Genomic DNA, 17,016 nt, shown 5'->3' on the forward strand with positions numbered 1-17,016 from the left:
TCGCATAAATTCTTCTTGCCACCAGCAGGAAATTTGAGCTTATCAAATTGAAATGGGGTTGGGTTCGACCAATAATTATCCATGAATTCTTCATTTCTGCCAGCAGGAAATTTGAGATTCTTATGTGGTAGTGTGGTTAGTTCAAGCGAACATTTATTAGTGTGGCACTCGCACCCCACTGGGGCGGGCTACATTCTCTACCACCATAGATGAACCACCCTACAAAACAACACTCCTCTATCCACCCCCAGAAGAAGCCGCTGCCACTCCCATACCCCATTCCTCCATCGAAGGGCCACCACAACCCCCCACACCATGCTCAAAGAACCCACACACCAAACACAAACACCGCACATTCAAGTATTCAAGATCAATCTCTTTGGCAAAAGAATCAGAAAAAGAATACCTGAAATGCATTGGCAGGGGCCACTCGAGACTCACCACCGCCAACACCTTCACCTCCTCATACTGCTTCAATCTCCTTTCATCCACATGAACAACCCAACCCAGACACCCCCCAATCTTCCAGGCCCAAGTCAATGTAGTGTAGGCCGGCGGCAACCCTCTTATCTGAACCCAAATCGGCAAGAGGCACATCCATAATTTCACTCACCCCATCATAATCCCCTAAAACCAGAGTTGCCGAGCGATAGTACCATGGAGATTTTGCCAAGACCCGCTGCTTATCCGCCGGATTAACAAAACGGAAAAGAAATCGACCGTTCAGACGTTCACGGATCACCAAACGTACCATGATCAGAAACCGGCCAGACCTGCTCAATTTGAGCCATGAAGCGGTGCGCCGCCGCTTTCATCGGCTCCACCGAGACCAGGCGGCCCACCAACCAATGGTAGGTTGGATCCGTCGATTCCACCACAGGTTCCTCACATTGGAACTCGTCTCCCCCAATGGCTAGGGCTGCAGCAAGCTTCTAAGTCACATCCTCAACACCGGCCATTTGGATTAAGGGAGAAGGAAGGAAGCAGGGAATGAGAGAACAAGGCAAAGATAAGAAACTAGACGGAAACAGCCTGACGGCTACAGCAAGACGAGAGAGAACTTTTCTCTCTCGGACGTAGGGTTTGATACTCGATCTGAATGTAACTTTATTCTGTAAAATGTGTCGGTACCGGATTTTACTATGTATCTAAAACTGAACTGCTGTAGGTACTGACAGATAAATGGATCTTGGATTCTTGGTGCTGTTAATGAAAACCTTTTTTTAAGCTGTTGGGAGTATCTGATCTTGTGCTTATCAATCACTAACATCCTTAGCCCACCTCCACAAACTGAAATCATGCATGGTATTCTAAAGTTTCTAAACTGAAGGGTTTTAGCACAAATTGCATGCATTTCGAATCTGAAGGGGGCGATGATGTGCATCGCATTAAATTTGAAGTTAAGTATGCTTGGGTGCGATTAAGGGTGCCTTTAAAATCCTCCTCTTTTCTCAGGTTTGTGTTGTTCATTTCTTGGCTGCCCCATTTGCCAAAGAATTATTACGGTGATTATTGCAATTTTCTTTTACAAGTAGCAGGGTGCCATTTAACAAGAAGAAAACAAGGAAGGTTTGAAAGACTATTTGATTGATAGCCAGTACATACATACAATGCTTAAGCAGAGTCAGTCAATCTCAGAATGAAGAGATTATTACAATGTATTAGTGATGGAATAGCTGAAACCTCCAAAACGGGAGCGTCTCGTTCTTCACCCCATGTATTCCATTTCCATAAACATATATAGTTATAGTATCAAGTAAAATTACAAACATCAGACCAACGAAGCAATAAGTCATGCCAGTATTCTTTCTATCCACCATAGCATCACTATTCATCCTCTTCTTCATGTTCTTCATCATCATGGCCCTCCTGAAAAAATGGAGAATAAATATGTAAACTACTTGGGTTTAAGAAAAAAGGAAAGAAAAAAAAACATGAAAGTATTATTACCATTGGCCAAACTATTAGTCCGTGCGCATAAGAGAAAAAAAAATTACCTCTGGATGAAAAGAGAGGGCAACGGTAAGTTCTCCATAGACTTCATCTCCCCTCCATACTTCATATGGAGACGCGTCCGTTTGCGCTTTGTACCCTGTCTCAACTAGACTGTCTATTGGAATACTGCAAGAATCATAAAAACAACAAACTTTTACATAGAATATCCTTCTTGAAAAAAAAAGGAAAAAAAAGAACCCTATATATATTTGTATACAACATACGAGCAATGTCCAACTTCTTCATCAGTAACGTAATCCCGGTCATGGACCCGAATCTTGAGATCCTCAACTGAACCAGCTATGGTGAACAGAAGTTGCTCATTCCACTCTGGATCAGTCCCATCACCTGCACAAACGTTCTTCTTTTAGTTCTTAATAGATACATATATATCAGGGAAAATTTCGCAAACAGTACACCAAGTAAATGTCACTAATAATTCTTATACACAAAGTTTCAAACCAAACATTTCGGTACACGAAATCTGAAACTCAACCCACTATTAGTACATGACGTCAATTTTTGACACCAAAATGTCGATTATGCCCTCAGTTCTTTTTTTTTTAATAATTTTTTTTTCTGTTATTTTTTTTTCCTTCGTTTATAAATGACTCGAGACATTTTTTTTTTCTGTTATACGAGGTGAGGAAGGCGGCGTTGGAAGCGAGGGAGTGAGCCCAGAAGAAGAAAGAAGAAAGAGATAAAACGAAGGAAAAAAAAAATAACAGAAAAAAAAATTATTAAAAAAAAAGAACTGAGGGCATAATCAAGGTATTAAAAAGCGCGCCTCGGGCGAGCCTTAAGGCTCATAAAGCATGAAGCGTATAAGAGAAAGCCTCTGTTTTGCAGATGAGGCGTAGAGGCTCTCAAGGCGCTGCTGAAGGCGTGAAAGGCGTCCAAAGCGAGCCTTAAGGCTTCTTGTGCGAACGCCTGGGGATATTTTTTTTTTTTAACACCAAAACAACGTCGTTTTGGTGTTTGGGAGAGAAATTCATTTAGGTCCAGTTCTAAAGTCGAGCCAAGCCCCAAATCAGCCAAAGCAGTCTCTTCTCCGATTCCTTCACTCCCAAGTCCCAATTCCCAAGCAACAAATTTGATAAAATGATCAAGACCCATTGCTTTTCTCAAGAATTTCTCTCCAAAGTGGGCTGTTTGCAGAATTGGAGCAAGAAATTTTATTACTTTCGGAGTTGTAGTTCGATTTGAAGAGTTTAAGTGAGTCTTTCTCTCTCTCAGTCCCTCTGTATTTACTGTAATTCATGATAAGGTCGTAAGCTTCTACTTGTCCCTTTCCAATAATATATATCATCCACTGTATTCTGGAGAAAACATCATGTTCATGTTAGTTTGTACTCTTCTACTTGAATTTTTTTTAATATACTGGAAATTTGACTGCACATGGAGACAATAAGAAGTAGGATTGTAAGCATATTAAGGGGATTCTATTAACCAGGGATTGTAATCAAAATTTTCTTTTAATGGTTACCCGGCCAACTTTAATTTAGGATCTCACATGTCCTTTCATCTGGTTTATTCTGTTGTTTTTTTTTTTAGTTCCTTTGGTTCTTTCTTGGCAGATTTCGTTCGATGTGGTGGGGAAGATGTTTGTATTGCTCACTGAAAATCTGATTGTCAGAACATCAATATCGACATGGGTCCTTGTCCTGAAAGTAGCAAAGTATAGTGCAATGTACCTGTGCAATTGTTCTGATGTGTGTAGGGCAATATTAATTGTTCTAACTGCTCTAGATAAAAATGTATTGTATTTTTGGTTGTTAGGTGCCAAATATGCAATTTTGTTAAGCAATTGTTCTATTAATTGCTAAGCACGTTTTCTTGATATAAGTTTTGTTGCTGATATAAGTTGATATATATAAGTACTTAGTTAATTAGTGTTGTTCTGTTTATGATATAAGCACTTAGATGTTCTGCTTAAAACTTTAAATTGATATGAGTTTTGAAGTTGTGTAGTGCAGGCACAATAAGTTCTAGTATTAGTGAGACAACAAAGAAATATCATAAATATAGCTCATTTATACGTAAGGCTTACGCCTTACGCCTCAAGGCGAACGCCTTACTGAGGCTCTCCCGAAAACGCCTCGGCTACGCCTCAGCCTTTTAAAACATTGGGCATAATGGACATTTTGGTGTCAAAAATTGACGTCGTGTACTCATAGTGGGTCGAGTTTCAGATTTCGTGTACCGAAATGTTTGGTTTGAAACTTTGTGTATAAGAATTATTAGTGGTTTTTACTTGGTGTACTGTTTACGAAATTTACCCTATATATCATAATAATTACCGCTACGTATTGTCAATAGGCATAAATTTTAGTAGGATGTGCTCTAAACTTGGTTATATATCCATTACATTCTGGTATCCAAAAAGCAACAAAAAAAAAGTGGCTAACTTACAATATATGGCGTCCGTCCTATGCTCTTGATTTTTGTAGTTGACGATGCACATTATTTTACCTATTCCATAAAACAACAGAAGTTGCATTTCGTTGTGTCCCCAAAACGGGAAAATAATAATAATAATAACTATAAGAGAAAATAGAAGGAAAAGAAGAGCAACAAAACTTACCCTCTTTGTCCGGGTTTGAGAGATTCCTTCCACCAATAACTGAAACGTCAAGTACCCCTCGAGGCGCCATTTTTTCAGACAGAAGAAATATACAAATCGATCTAAAGGTGAGTGAGGACGAAGCTCCGAGAAGGACTTGGAGTCTCAGACAAGAACGGAATGTAAGAGATGAATGGCTTATATAATTGTAACCAGCATACACAGCCTGATTTGAAGCCGTGAAAGCCAAGTCAAAGCAACCCCCAGGCCGGGTAAAGTGTCAGGTAGTGAGGAGAAGTCAAAAAAATGCTAGGAGTAAGATTTATGATCCATCTTTCATGGTTTCCGTCTACTGCTGTAATAAAAAGAATGACCACGTCAAAGTGGGTGCCTGTAGAAGTAAAGCCCTCCAAGCTGTAGATTCTGCACATGAAGTATCTCAGCAGTTTGAGGCTGGCCAAAAGAACAAGGTTGTTTATGATTCGTGTACAATTATAAACTCTTTACTTCATGAGGAATCATTGAACAAGATTGAGAAATCTCTCAAGGACCAAGCTGTTCCTGAGGAGAAACCCCGGGAGTTGGCCGGAAATTGAGGAGGCAGCTGTCGAGAATCCAGTGTCAAAAAATTTCATTCCCTTTCCTGGATACTTGGTCTGATTCATGCCTTGATTTTGCATTTAAGACCTTACGGGTGGAATTCCAATAGAGGATGATTTATTTCAGGGTTACTTTCAGGAAAACCTTGTCACTTCTCACAATCAGAGATATAGCTTGGCACTGCCAGATTTTGGCTCACCTAACATTTTCCAAAAAGTGACATATCACCTCATTTCGATGCAACAAAACAATCTGTCTCGGGCCAACTGTTTTCCCATGAATTCTTCTTGCCACCTGCCGGAAATGTGAGCTTGTCAAATTGCAATGGGGTTGGGTTCGGCCAACAGTTATCCATGAATTCTTCATTACTGCCTGCAGGAAATTTGAGATTTTCATGTGGCAGTGGGGTTGGATCAAGCCAACATTTATCCGTGAATTCTTCATTCTGGCCTGCAGGAACTATTGGTCAGCCAAATTGGGGTAGGGTTGGTACACAGAGCCCTTGCTTAGGAGGCAAGAAGGATTTTCATGGGAAGGTGAAGTCCTAAATGAAAGGTTGCTCCTTTCTGTACTATTAGACAGCTTCTAATTATTAATCCTTTATACTCCTTCGAAACTTGTTAGCTGTATGTCTCTTGTGGCATAGCTATAAAATCGATCTGAATGTGCTTTATTTTGTAAAATGTGTCCGTACCGCATTTTGCTATGTATCTAAAACTGAACTGCTGTACGTACTGACAGATAAATGGATATTGGTGCTGTTAATATAATGAAAACCTTTCATATATCAGCTGTGGGGAGTATCTGATCTTGTGCTTATCAATTACTGACATCCTTATCCCACCTCCACAAACTGAAATCATGTTATTCTAGTCTGAAGGGTTTTGGCACAAATTGCATTTCTGAAGGGTGCACTGATGTGGATCGCATCAAAGCTGTAGTTAAACTTGCTTAGATGCGATTAAGGGTGCCTTCAAAACCCTCCTCTCTTTTCTCAGGTTTTTGTTATATATTCGTTTCTTGGCTGGCCCATTTGCCAGAGAAATATTAGGGTGATTATTGCAATTTGCAGCAGGGGGCCATTTAACAAGAAGAAAATAAGGCGGGGTTGAAAGACTATTTGATTGATAACTAGTACTGTAGTACATAAGGAATGCTTAAGCAGAGTCACTCAAGCTCAGAATAAGAGCCTTATTATTACAATGTATCATTGATGGAACAGCTGAAATCTCCAAAACCGGAGCGTTTTATTCTTCACCCCTTTTATTCCATTTCCATAAAAATAGATAGTATCAGTATCATCAGATTACGAGGCACTAAGTACTGGTCTGCTTATTCTTTCCATCCACCATATCATCACTAATCTTGATCTTTATCATGGCCGGGCTGAAAAAGATGAAGGGTAAATATGTAAACTACTTGGGTTTCAGAAATAAGAAGTACAAGAAAATATTATTACCATTGGCCAAACTATCAATCCCTGCGCATAACAGATAAAAAAATTACCTCTGGATGAAAATGGAGGGCAACGATAATTTCTCCATAGGTGTCACCTCCCCTGGATACATCATATGGATGGGCCTCGATTTGCGCTTCGTACCCCGACTCAAGTAGGGTGTTTAATGGAATACTGCAACAATTGTCAAAACAAGAAATTTCAGATTGAATATCCTACATTAAAAAAAGGAAAGGAAAGGAAAAACTATATGTATGTATATATATTTGTATGCAACATACGAGGAATGTCCAACTTCTTCATCAGTAACGTAATCCCCGTCATGGACCCGAAGCCTGACATCTTCAACTGAATCAGCTATGGTGAAAAGAAGTTGCTCATTCCACTCTGGATCTGTCCCATGACCTGCAGAAACGTTCTTCTTTTATTTCTCAATATATATATATATATATATATATATATATATATCATAACAATTACCGGTATGTATTGTCACTAACAAGAGAGAGTTCTATGCGGTACTAATATATAAGATCATGTCAAGATATAAGGGATACTAGAAAACTTACATTCCCGTGTCCAAAAAGAAAAAAAAGGATAACTTACATACTACGGGTTGGGTCCTATGCTCCTGATCTTTATAGTTGACGATGACCATTACTTTACCTATCCCATAAACAGCAGAAGTAACATTATGTTGTATTGTTGTATCCCAAAAACTGGAAAATAATAATTATTATAAGGGAAAATAGAAACGAAAAAAAGAGCAACAAAACTTACCCACTTTATCCGGATTTTTGAGATTTCTTCCACCAATAACTGAAACGTCAAGGACCCCTCGAGGCGCCATTTTCTCAAAAAGATGAAATGGACAAATCAATCTAAAGGTGAGTGAGGACAAAGTTCCGACAAAGTTACAAAGTACTTCGAGTCTTAGACAAGAATGATATGTAAGAGATGAATGGCTTATAATCCTTATATATTTGTAACCAGCATATACAGCCTGAGTTGTAGCCGTGAAAGCCAAGTCAAAGTAACCGCCAAGGTTAAAGTTTCAGGTAGAGAGGAGAAGTCGGAAAAAAGCTAGGAGTAAGATAGATCAATCAATCATAATTCATGGTTTCCATATACCGGCCAAGTCAAAGTGGGTGCCTGGGTGGACACAATGTACGTACATGCATGTTTATTGAATCACTGTATATATGGTCCGAATTATAGATCATAGATTCTAACCATTTGAAATCTGTTCATTTATTATCATCATCATCAATCAGTAGTAGAGATAGGGGTGTGCAAAAGATGGTACAAACCGGCCAAACCGGCTAAAACCGACCGATTAATATGGTTTTGTTAAGGTTTTTTAACTTTAAAAATTGAAAATCGGTTCACTACCGAACCAAACCATTTATGAACTGGGTTGGTTTGGTTTCTTTTGTATTTAAACCGCTGAACCGGAACCGACCGGTATGTTTGAAATATAAGAGATTATATATATATATATATATATATATATATATATATATTTATTTTTCGGGTTTGTTCTAAGTGAGTTCTAAATCTCTAGTTATAACTTTATTCTAAAATGATATGCTATCACATTGAATTCAAGGCCCAAAGGCCTAAAATCTTAGTATATAATCGCTATAATTTTTTTGATCCTTTCATATCACATCTCTGATTTCTCAATCTCTCATTCTTTGACCTTTAATACTATCATATTAAGCTAGTATTGATGGCTAAGTCATTAAATAAGTGAATCACTTTGAATCTAATTTAGGTTTTAGTTTTGGACTATATGTTTTGGATTTTAATTAGATAATTTAACATAATTTCAATTCTTGAGATTGAATTTTTACTATGATTTTTTTCATAATAGAATGTTAATATTATATATGTGAAAACCGCCTAACCGACCAAACCAAACCATCTTTAATTGGATTGGATTGGGTCGGATTGTGCTTTTTTTTTTATGACAAGTTTTCCAAAATGCCTAAACCGCTCACTTTGGCATAGAGACGGTTTGAAGTCAAAACCGATCCAACCCAATCCGTGTGCAGCCCTAAGTAGAGATTTGAATTTGATATCTCATTTACTATCATGAAGAGTAATCCAATAATTAGACGAGAGATTATTCAGAGCACCGCCGTGCACTTGTACCAACATAAATAAATGGTTAGATTGCATTAAATACACTTTTTGTTTATTAAAAATAAAGTTGATAATAAATATCAAGGGTTGAGATTATTTTATAAGGGTTGGGTCACTTACACCGTCGGTGCATAGAATAATTTCCATAATTAGACCAACTAATTAAATTTCGGTCAACCACTGCAAGTGGCTTAGCGGTTCTTGCCTAATTGGGTGTGCTCCTCACCCTAGGTTCGAACCCCAAAGCTGTCAAAGTGGCCAGACACTGTACTACAATGCACAGTTGGAGCATTTCACATGCGCTGAAGGGGTTTTATGTTGGGTCTAAGAAGCCTTTGAGTTCCCTTTGACAAAGTCAAAATAATAATAATAATAATAATTAATTAATTAATTAAATTTCGGTCTAACCATTCGAATGTAGCCATGTAGGTGGAAGAAACACGCTCATCACATGCAAATGGTAAAAATTTCATTGAGTTGACCCCAAGAAAATTGAGCATTAGGCATGTTTTACCATAAAAATATAATTAATTTTAGGGATCGTGACCACTTACCCAATTTTAGCCCAAAAATTGCCTACTTACTCCACCAAGAGTTTTTTTAACCTCATTTACCCAATCTAATAGTGTTTGACAGTATTGCCCTCATTTTAATTAACAAATTACACTCATATCTCTCTCCTCCCCCTCCTCTCTCTCTCTCTCTCTCTCTCTAACCTCATCTCAGGCTCTCTCTCTCTCTCTCTCTCTCTCTCTCTCTCTCTCTCTAAGCCACCACGCGCACCACTCCACCGTCGATGTCGGCCTCCACCGCCACCGCTCTGTCCCACCGTCGGACCACCAGAGGATGAAGCCATCCAACTCCACGATCCCAACCCCTCTGGGCTTCGCCGGTTTTGTTCGTCAGATGTTCGAGAAACTCTCCACGCCGGAATCGGGTCTGGGCTTCGCCAGTTTTGTTTGTCAGATGTCCGGGAAGCTCCGAAGCTCCAAGCCGGAATAGAGTCTGGGCTTCACTTGCAGGTCTCGGACAACGTCAAAATTGTCGTCTATTAGGGGGCAATAGACAGATTATTGCCCCCCAATAATTTCTTTACTATGGTTAATTAATCACTGAAATTAGAGTTTTGATAAGTCTTATGTTGTTTTAAGTTTATTAAAGTACAATAATCTGTCAATGATAGAAACTAGTGATTTTGGGGTGGTCTATTGGGAGGCAATAGACAGATTATTGCCCCCCAATAATTTCTTTACTATGGTTAATTAATCACTGAAATTAGAGTTTTGATAAGTCTTATGTTGTTTTAAGTTTATTAAAGTATAATAATCTGTCAATGATAGAAACTAGTGATTTTGGGGTGGTCTATTGGGAGGCAATAGACAGATTATTGGCCCGCAATAATGTCTTAACTATGGTTCATTTATTACAGGTCATTTCAACAAAAAGCTGCTAGATTCATTAACCAACATAATTAGGTTTATTGGGGGGTCATAAAAAGTTTATTGCTCAATAATTTTTTTATAGATGGTCAGCAGTAACTCAGTTTGGTTTTGAATTAGTTTACAAAAGTACAGGTATTCAAATTCAATACTTGGTGAATTTAAGTCCACAACGATTTGGCTTTTTTTCACACTCTCTACTTCACTTGAACCGCTTCACCCTAGGCCTCCCGGGTGGCCTCTTAACAAGAATAAATGCACCTAACAACAAAAGGATCACCCATATTCATGCAAAAAATAACAAAACAAATATATTATTACCCCGCAATAAACAGATTATTGCCGCCCAATAATATATCAGAAATACCAAAACACATTAGAAGCAGTCTTTAACACAAAGGAAAATATCACTGAACACAATTATAGAGAATTTATAACAATTAAGACACATTATTTCCCCCCAATAGGAAGATAATTGCCCCCAATAATCTTGACTCCGGTTGACGATTTCTGTGATGATCAGTCGCCAGCGAGAGAGACAGAAGCAAATCGAAGACGTACCCGATTCTACTGGCGATCGTCGATTCCTTCAGAAGGTCCAACCGGCCTCGCCGAACTCCTCAGCGACGAGGACCGTCGGCTTGGCGTCGAGCATGGCTGCGGAGAGCACAACCACGAGTTTCGGTGCGGCGATGGCGAGAGCCAGCGTCGTGGGCGACCTACTGGAGGGGTGGAGGGAGAGAGATAGAGAGAGAGAGAGAGAGAGAGAGAGAGAGTCTCTCTCAGTGAGAAAGAAGGAGAGGGAAAAAAAGTCCTAAAAAAAATAATAATAAAAAAGAATTAATTAGGTATTAGGGAAATAATATCCCTTATAGTGTTTTGGGTAAATGGGGTTTAAAAAATTTTAATGGAGCAAGTGGGCAATTTGGTGCCTAAAATTGGGTAAATGATCATTTCCCCTTAATTTTAAGGACATTACTTCGTTAACCAGACTTGGTTAGCCTAGGCTGACCACAGCCTGTAAGGGATAGACACTTGTCCATTTAAACAGATTTTGTCTGCAGCTCACGGGACATAACATGGGGTCTTTCTTCATATTATTATTTGATATATTAATATAATAATTTAAATGGACAGGTGTCTGTCCCTTACTGGCTATGGTCAGCCTAGGCTAACCAAACCTGGTTAGCGAAGTAATTTGCTCCTAAGTTTAAATGAAATGGAGTGTCATATCAAATCGTAGCACTAATCCCTCAATTGCTTAGTAAGTTGCTGAATTACTTACTTAACTATGTTAATTACTTATCCAGTATTCAACCTGCGGACCAATATTTTTGAAGATTAATATGAAATTTTTTTTGAAGTAATTACGATTTCATTCAAAGCAAACACAGGTCAGAATGGCACAATACATAGTTCCCACATGGGGTGATAGGTGTCATTACACTTGAAAACAATTCCGCTCCTTTATTAAAAAACCTAGCAGACTAGAAAAATTCTACCTAAAGTAATAGCTGAAAAGTTCTCAGTGCCAATGCGCTCAATTGTGGTATACCAAAGAACTTTAACATAGATGTGTAGAACAAATCATCACTCTGTAGGGTAGAAACTAAACACTACCTCAAATTTTCTCCTTGCCCTTCGGGTTAAGGTTAGGAGGGTTGCTGGAAAAGAGAACTTTCATAACATCTTCAACTGGGACTTTTGATATCTTTGGTGGATTTTTGTTTCTCGCCCTAAGTAGATGTTGGAACTTGTGGGAACTTATGGGACTTTTGTCCCACATAGAAGAAAGGTTTAAGGGTGATAGCCTTAATAAGGCCATATAATTGCAATCAATTAAATGGATGACAAGTCTTGATATGGGCTTTGGTGGCTTTGGTGGGCTTTTCCTCTTGGGTTTCCCATAGGAATAAGCATATATATAAAAGTCATAGATGAGCCTTGGGGCGAATTTCTGTCTTAGGTTATTGCATTGCAGGCCTCTATCTGATCAAGTTAATGAATTCAATTTCTATTTGCAACTATTAGATTTCAATTTCGTTTTAATTGTTATATGTTTGTTTATATATATATATATATACACACACACACTGTTTGTACTGCATATACTGATTGGTAATAACAATAAACGCCCTCTTTTCTTCTTTGAAACACTGCCACCAGACTGTAGGGGTGTCAGTTTTGAGACTAGGAGTCCTCCCGGGGTTTCCTTCAGCCCAAGGACCTTGGCGGTAAACCTAATCGGCATCTTCAGCTTTTTAATGGGGATGTCATCCTCCATGTGACTAGCAAGCAGCTTGGTACTTCCAGCTTTCATCTTTTTAGGAGATACAGTGGGAGATGTAGGCCTTCCCCTCTTGTCCACCTGAGCAGCCACATATGCTCCCTCCTTTTCCTGCTGAGCATATCTGTTGTGATTTCCTGTATCTCGACTTCACTCTCCACAACAGGGGTGGTAGCAACCACTTTCTCGACTTCCTCAGGTTCATATGCACCCATGTTATTCTGCTCTTGGTTCACACTAGCACCCACAGTTAGTACTTAATGTGCATCCATACTTGCAGATTCTCCTACCTGATGTGCGTCCATACTTGCAGATTGTGCTATCTCACCAATGTTCTCTGTTTCAATATTTGTTTCAATTGGTATTAAGGCTTGGCAATCTCCCTCCTTCTCCGAGGTTTCATAGCTTCTTTCTTAATAACCACTGGTTTCCACAGCCTTGTTGTTTCCTTCACTCCAAAGATAGTACGAGGGATTGAAAGGATGGTTCGATCCCCATGAGAACTGAATCCTCCAGTTGCAAAGCCCCCATTGGTTACATTCTGGAAGGGATTTGGAAGTTCTATCCGTTTTTGCTTTTGCAATGCTCCCTGCTTCATGGTTGAGCATGGAGAAGCCTTACATTTCCCACTCTCAAGGAATATCATATTACATGTCTTACATAAACCCACCAAGTTCTCAAAAAAGAAATCGATTTCTTTGATTATACCTGGTGCCAACTTCAGATTCTTTTTCAGGAAGAAAGGCTTGTCTAGGGCATGCGCAACCCTTATTCGAATGGTTCCCTTCGTGTTGAAAAGCTTCTCATCCATATCAAGATCAATGTTTTCAAAGGCGTTGCCGAGGCGCGCCCGGGGCGCGCTCCGGTGTGAGGCGAACGGAAATTGCCTCGCCGGATCAAAATGAGGCGTGCTGCTGGAAAAGCGTCGCCTAGGCGACGGAGCGTTCGCTTTTTGCAGAAGCGGCGCCTGAGGCGGCGGTGCGAGGAAGAAGAAGAAGACGCGAGTGTCTTTTTGTCCTTTTTCTTTCCGTCAAAACGACGTCGTTTTGACTTTTTTTTTTTTTTTTAATTTCCCCAATACGAAGTCGACATCTATATCTATCGTCGTAGACTAGTCTACTTCTATCAGATTGAGAAGCAAACCTTCTCTCTCTTTTTCTTCGTCGTCAGCGACCTCCGACAAGTCGCTGGTCACTCTGGTCTCTGTGGCTTCTAGCGAAGGAAGGCGAGAAGAGTTCCACACCGAAACGATGACGGATGAGGCGTCGGGGAATCTGAAGTACGATTTCTATTGGAACCCAAAAAAGTGAAGGTAAGCTCTATAAATGAAGTTTTTTGGGATTTTTGATGATTTGCAGGTACTAATATTCAGACGAACGAGGAGGTTGCGATTAAGCTTGTGAGTTTTATCTTTGCGTTTTTCAATTTTGCGTTTTGGCATTGAGAAATTGTTGGTTTTGGCTTTGATGTTTTGGGCTGAGATGATGAGTTTGTGCTGAATTGACCTTGCAATTTTGATCAGTTTGTGATTTTGGGAGGGATTGGTTTCTGGGAATAGAAAGAAAGCCATGTTGGGACTTGTGCAAGTGGAAATTTTGTCTCTTGTGAGGAATTGTTTTTGCCGACTCTGATCTTGTAATTGTTGATGTATAGAACAAAGCCGAAGGGATGATCTCGAGTCACTTGGATATGTGCTTATGTACTTCCTAAGAGGAAGGTAAATATTCCACCTGCTGGTATTTTTTCTTTTTATTCTTTTGCATATTCGATTATGTCATGACTTTGTGTTTTGGGTAGTCTTCCATGGCAGGGATTGAAGGCTGGAACTAAAAAGCAGAAGTATGAGAAGATCAGTGAAAAGAAAGTGTCAACATCAATTGAGGTTAACTGAATCTCATAGTATTGATTTTATGCACAATAATGATTCAATGGTATTCTTGGAAGTATGGAATATTAACTGCTGCTTTCTTAATTCTTTCTTGACTCTTGAAATGCTTAAAATGTAGCTTGATTCTTTGGATTTTCCTATATGGTTGTTGTTTGGAACCTTATTTAAGTATATTCATATTATTTATAAATGTAGTGTATTATTATAATAATTACGGGAAAGGCGACGCCTCAATGCCTTGAGGCACTCGCCTCGCGAGGCTCTAGGTGGTCGCCTTCGCCTTCGCTTTCGCATTTGAAAACATTGATCAAGATAATTGCCAGCGACGGTAGCCACGACTTTGATGGTTTCAAGCTCTTCCAACGTAGGAAGAATGTTGTTGATGTGCACCTAGAAGAAGAGAGATGCCATATCAATCGTATGAATCGAAGCCAAATCATTGTAGTCCTGAATAATCATAGGTGCCCGGTTAAAATACCAAGGCCCTCCCCAAAGCACCCTGTTTCAATCTCTCCTGAGATCAAATGCAAACACAAAAAATTTTTGGGGCCTTTCCTCATCCCTAAACCTTCCATCTAGCACGCACACACGCCGGAATTGACGCGTGAGATCTTGTAGCGCAAACAGTTTCGGCGTCAGAGGGCGAGCCAAGAGGTAAGATTGCGATGGACGACGATTTAGCGCACCAATAGTGTGTGAAATGTCAAGGACGTCATCTCCTGCAAGCGCCATGGACGCTGCAAAGCTTGCATTGACTTCTTCAATCTCAGACATATCGAGATTTGTTGGGAAGGCAGGTTGATTGGCTCAAGAATCGCCAATGTTGGATTAGGTTTTGGTTCGCGTTAGAGCGGCTGTGCGTTAGTTGTTGTAGCGAGCTATAATTTTTTTTTTTATATTTAAATATGAACATTTATTATTGATTCTTCTATATATGTTAATCTTTAGCAACAATGAAAAAAAAATTAACCAAAAAGTTATTGATTCATATCATGTTGAGTAAAAATTGCACGCAATGAGCGAAAATATCACCCAACTTAATTTCACTCGTATTCATTTAGTAACTAGAGTTTTAATTATTTCGAGTTTGACTCATTCAAGACAGAATGTCTCTTAATTATATTCCGTTGTTACAGGGAAACACCCTTTGATTCCATTTATGAAAAAATCAATTGTGGATGATATGTGTTTGTTTGTTTTTGCGGCTGCACCCGGATATTTGAATGGGTTGCCTACGTACCCTTAGAAAGGGATCGAGCCACTCGTAGTTCAAGAATTCCAATGGGTAAATGACCCATTGGAGGGTATTACTTTTTGGAATAGGAATAGTGTTTGGATTAATTTGGTGTAAGTGAACCAGTGATTCGATTTGTGTTTGAGGTAATTTTGGAAAGGTTTTAAATTTTCCTGGAGTTTGAGTGAATTTGACTGGTGAGGTCAAGGATTCGGATTTGATGAATTTGACTGATGGAGTCAGGGATTCTGTTTGGACTTGCGGTTGCATCTAGTGGGTCGCTAAGAGCAACTCCAACAGATTCTGCATTTCCTTATTTTTCTCTATTTTAGGGAAAATTGAGTCTTTTTCAGCTCCAACAGCTTCCCTATACCCTTCCCTAAAATAAAGATTTTGATGCAAACGCTAAAAATTTAGCGATAGCTTCTGTCATTAATTTTTCACGTGCTCCACTCTCCCACAACGACCCAAAACGTTTCAACTCCGACTGAAGCTCAACCAAGAAAGAAGACGGTAGTGCAGGTAAGCCATCTCCTCCATCTCTGTTCATGTCGATTCACTCCAATTCTCTATTTGTTTTCCTTTTTTCCAACGTCTCTTGTTTTGATTGATGAGAGGCTAGTCGAATTTTTGGGTTCTTGATTGTTCTTAATCAAATTTTCGGGTTTTCGTTTTCTTAATCGTTCTTGATTGTGCATGTATCTATTTTAGATTGGATTTTTTGGGTTTTCGTTTTCTTAATGGTTCTTGATTGTGTATTTATCTGTTCATGAATTGAAGGTTGTTTTGCCGGTTCTACCGTTGCTTTTTCTCACAATTTCACGCTGCCATTGACCAAGGTATACTAGATGTTTCCATCGGTTTCTTCTTTCTTCTACGGATTGTTTAGACATTGCACTCCCTCTCCTCCCATCTCAGCGATTTCAGTTCGGTATTCATCTTGAGCCGATGTCATCACTAGTGTGGTGTTTCAATCGATTTCTCAAGTTTGAGACTTTGTGCACACTACCAGAAAAATGGTCTTTTACGGCCCACAAAGAACGCCGTAAAAGACAAATTACGGCTCACAAAAAAGCGCCGTAAATGGGCATGTCGTAAAAGACAAAACTCTTTTACGACGTGTTTAGAGAAGGCCGTAAAAGATCCTGCCTGCACGCCGTGAAAGGCAAATAAGAGCGCCGTAAAAGAGTTTCAGAGAATTTGAATTTCGATTTTGAAATATAAAAGCGCGCCGTAATTGACCAAAAAAGTGCGCCGTAAATGATCTCAGAAGCACGCCGTGATTGATCTTAGAAGCACGCTGTAAAAGACAAAAATAGCGTGCCGTAAAAGGGTTCTATAAATTATTTATTTCGATTTTGAAATATAAAAGTATGCCGTAATTGACGTCAAAAGCACGCCGTAAT

General features: G+C 39.3%; 2 protein-coding genes across 3 annotated transcripts; both read right to left on the reverse strand.

Annotated features, from left to right (window-relative positions):
* Window positions 1–1,570: 1,570 nt before the first annotated feature.
* On the reverse strand, window positions 1,571–4,738 carry LOC112176055 (elicitor-responsive protein 3-like). Its single transcript, XM_024313871.2, has 5 exons — window positions 4,580–4,738; window positions 4,408–4,467; window positions 2,220–2,343; window positions 1,998–2,121; window positions 1,571–1,869 (listed from the first exon to the last, which is right to left on the reverse strand). Exons 1-5 carry the CDS (start codon window positions 4,647–4,649, stop codon window positions 1,828–1,830), a joined length of 420 nt encoding a protein of 139 aa, XP_024169639.1. The 5' UTR covers window positions 4,650–4,738; the 3' UTR covers window positions 1,571–1,827.
* Window positions 4,739–6,247: 1,509 nt separating this feature from the next.
* Window positions 6,248–7,565, reverse strand: LOC112176486 (elicitor-responsive protein 3). 2 transcript variants are annotated; one of them, XM_024314427.2, is made up of 5 exons: window positions 7,395–7,562; window positions 7,221–7,280; window positions 6,896–7,019; window positions 6,665–6,788; window positions 6,248–6,544 (listed from the first exon to the last, which is right to left on the reverse strand). In XM_024314427.2, the coding sequence occupies exons 1-5, from the start codon at window positions 7,462–7,464 to the stop codon at window positions 6,518–6,520; spliced, it is 405 nt and encodes a 134-aa protein (XP_024170195.2). In that variant the 5' UTR covers window positions 7,465–7,562; the 3' UTR covers window positions 6,248–6,517. The 2 variants fall into 2 exon arrangements, with proteins under 2 accessions (XP_024170195.2, XP_040365851.1); XM_040509917.1 differs by lacking the exon at window positions 7,221–7,280 and having other exon boundaries at window positions 7,395–7,565.
* Window positions 7,566–17,016: the final 9,451 nt, after the last annotated feature.

The sequence above is a fragment of the Rosa chinensis genome, chromosome 7, assembly GCF_002994745.2.
Source record: "Rosa chinensis cultivar Old Blush chromosome 7, RchiOBHm-V2, whole genome shotgun sequence".
Taxonomy (NCBI): domain Eukaryota; kingdom Viridiplantae; phylum Streptophyta; class Magnoliopsida; order Rosales; family Rosaceae; genus Rosa; species Rosa chinensis.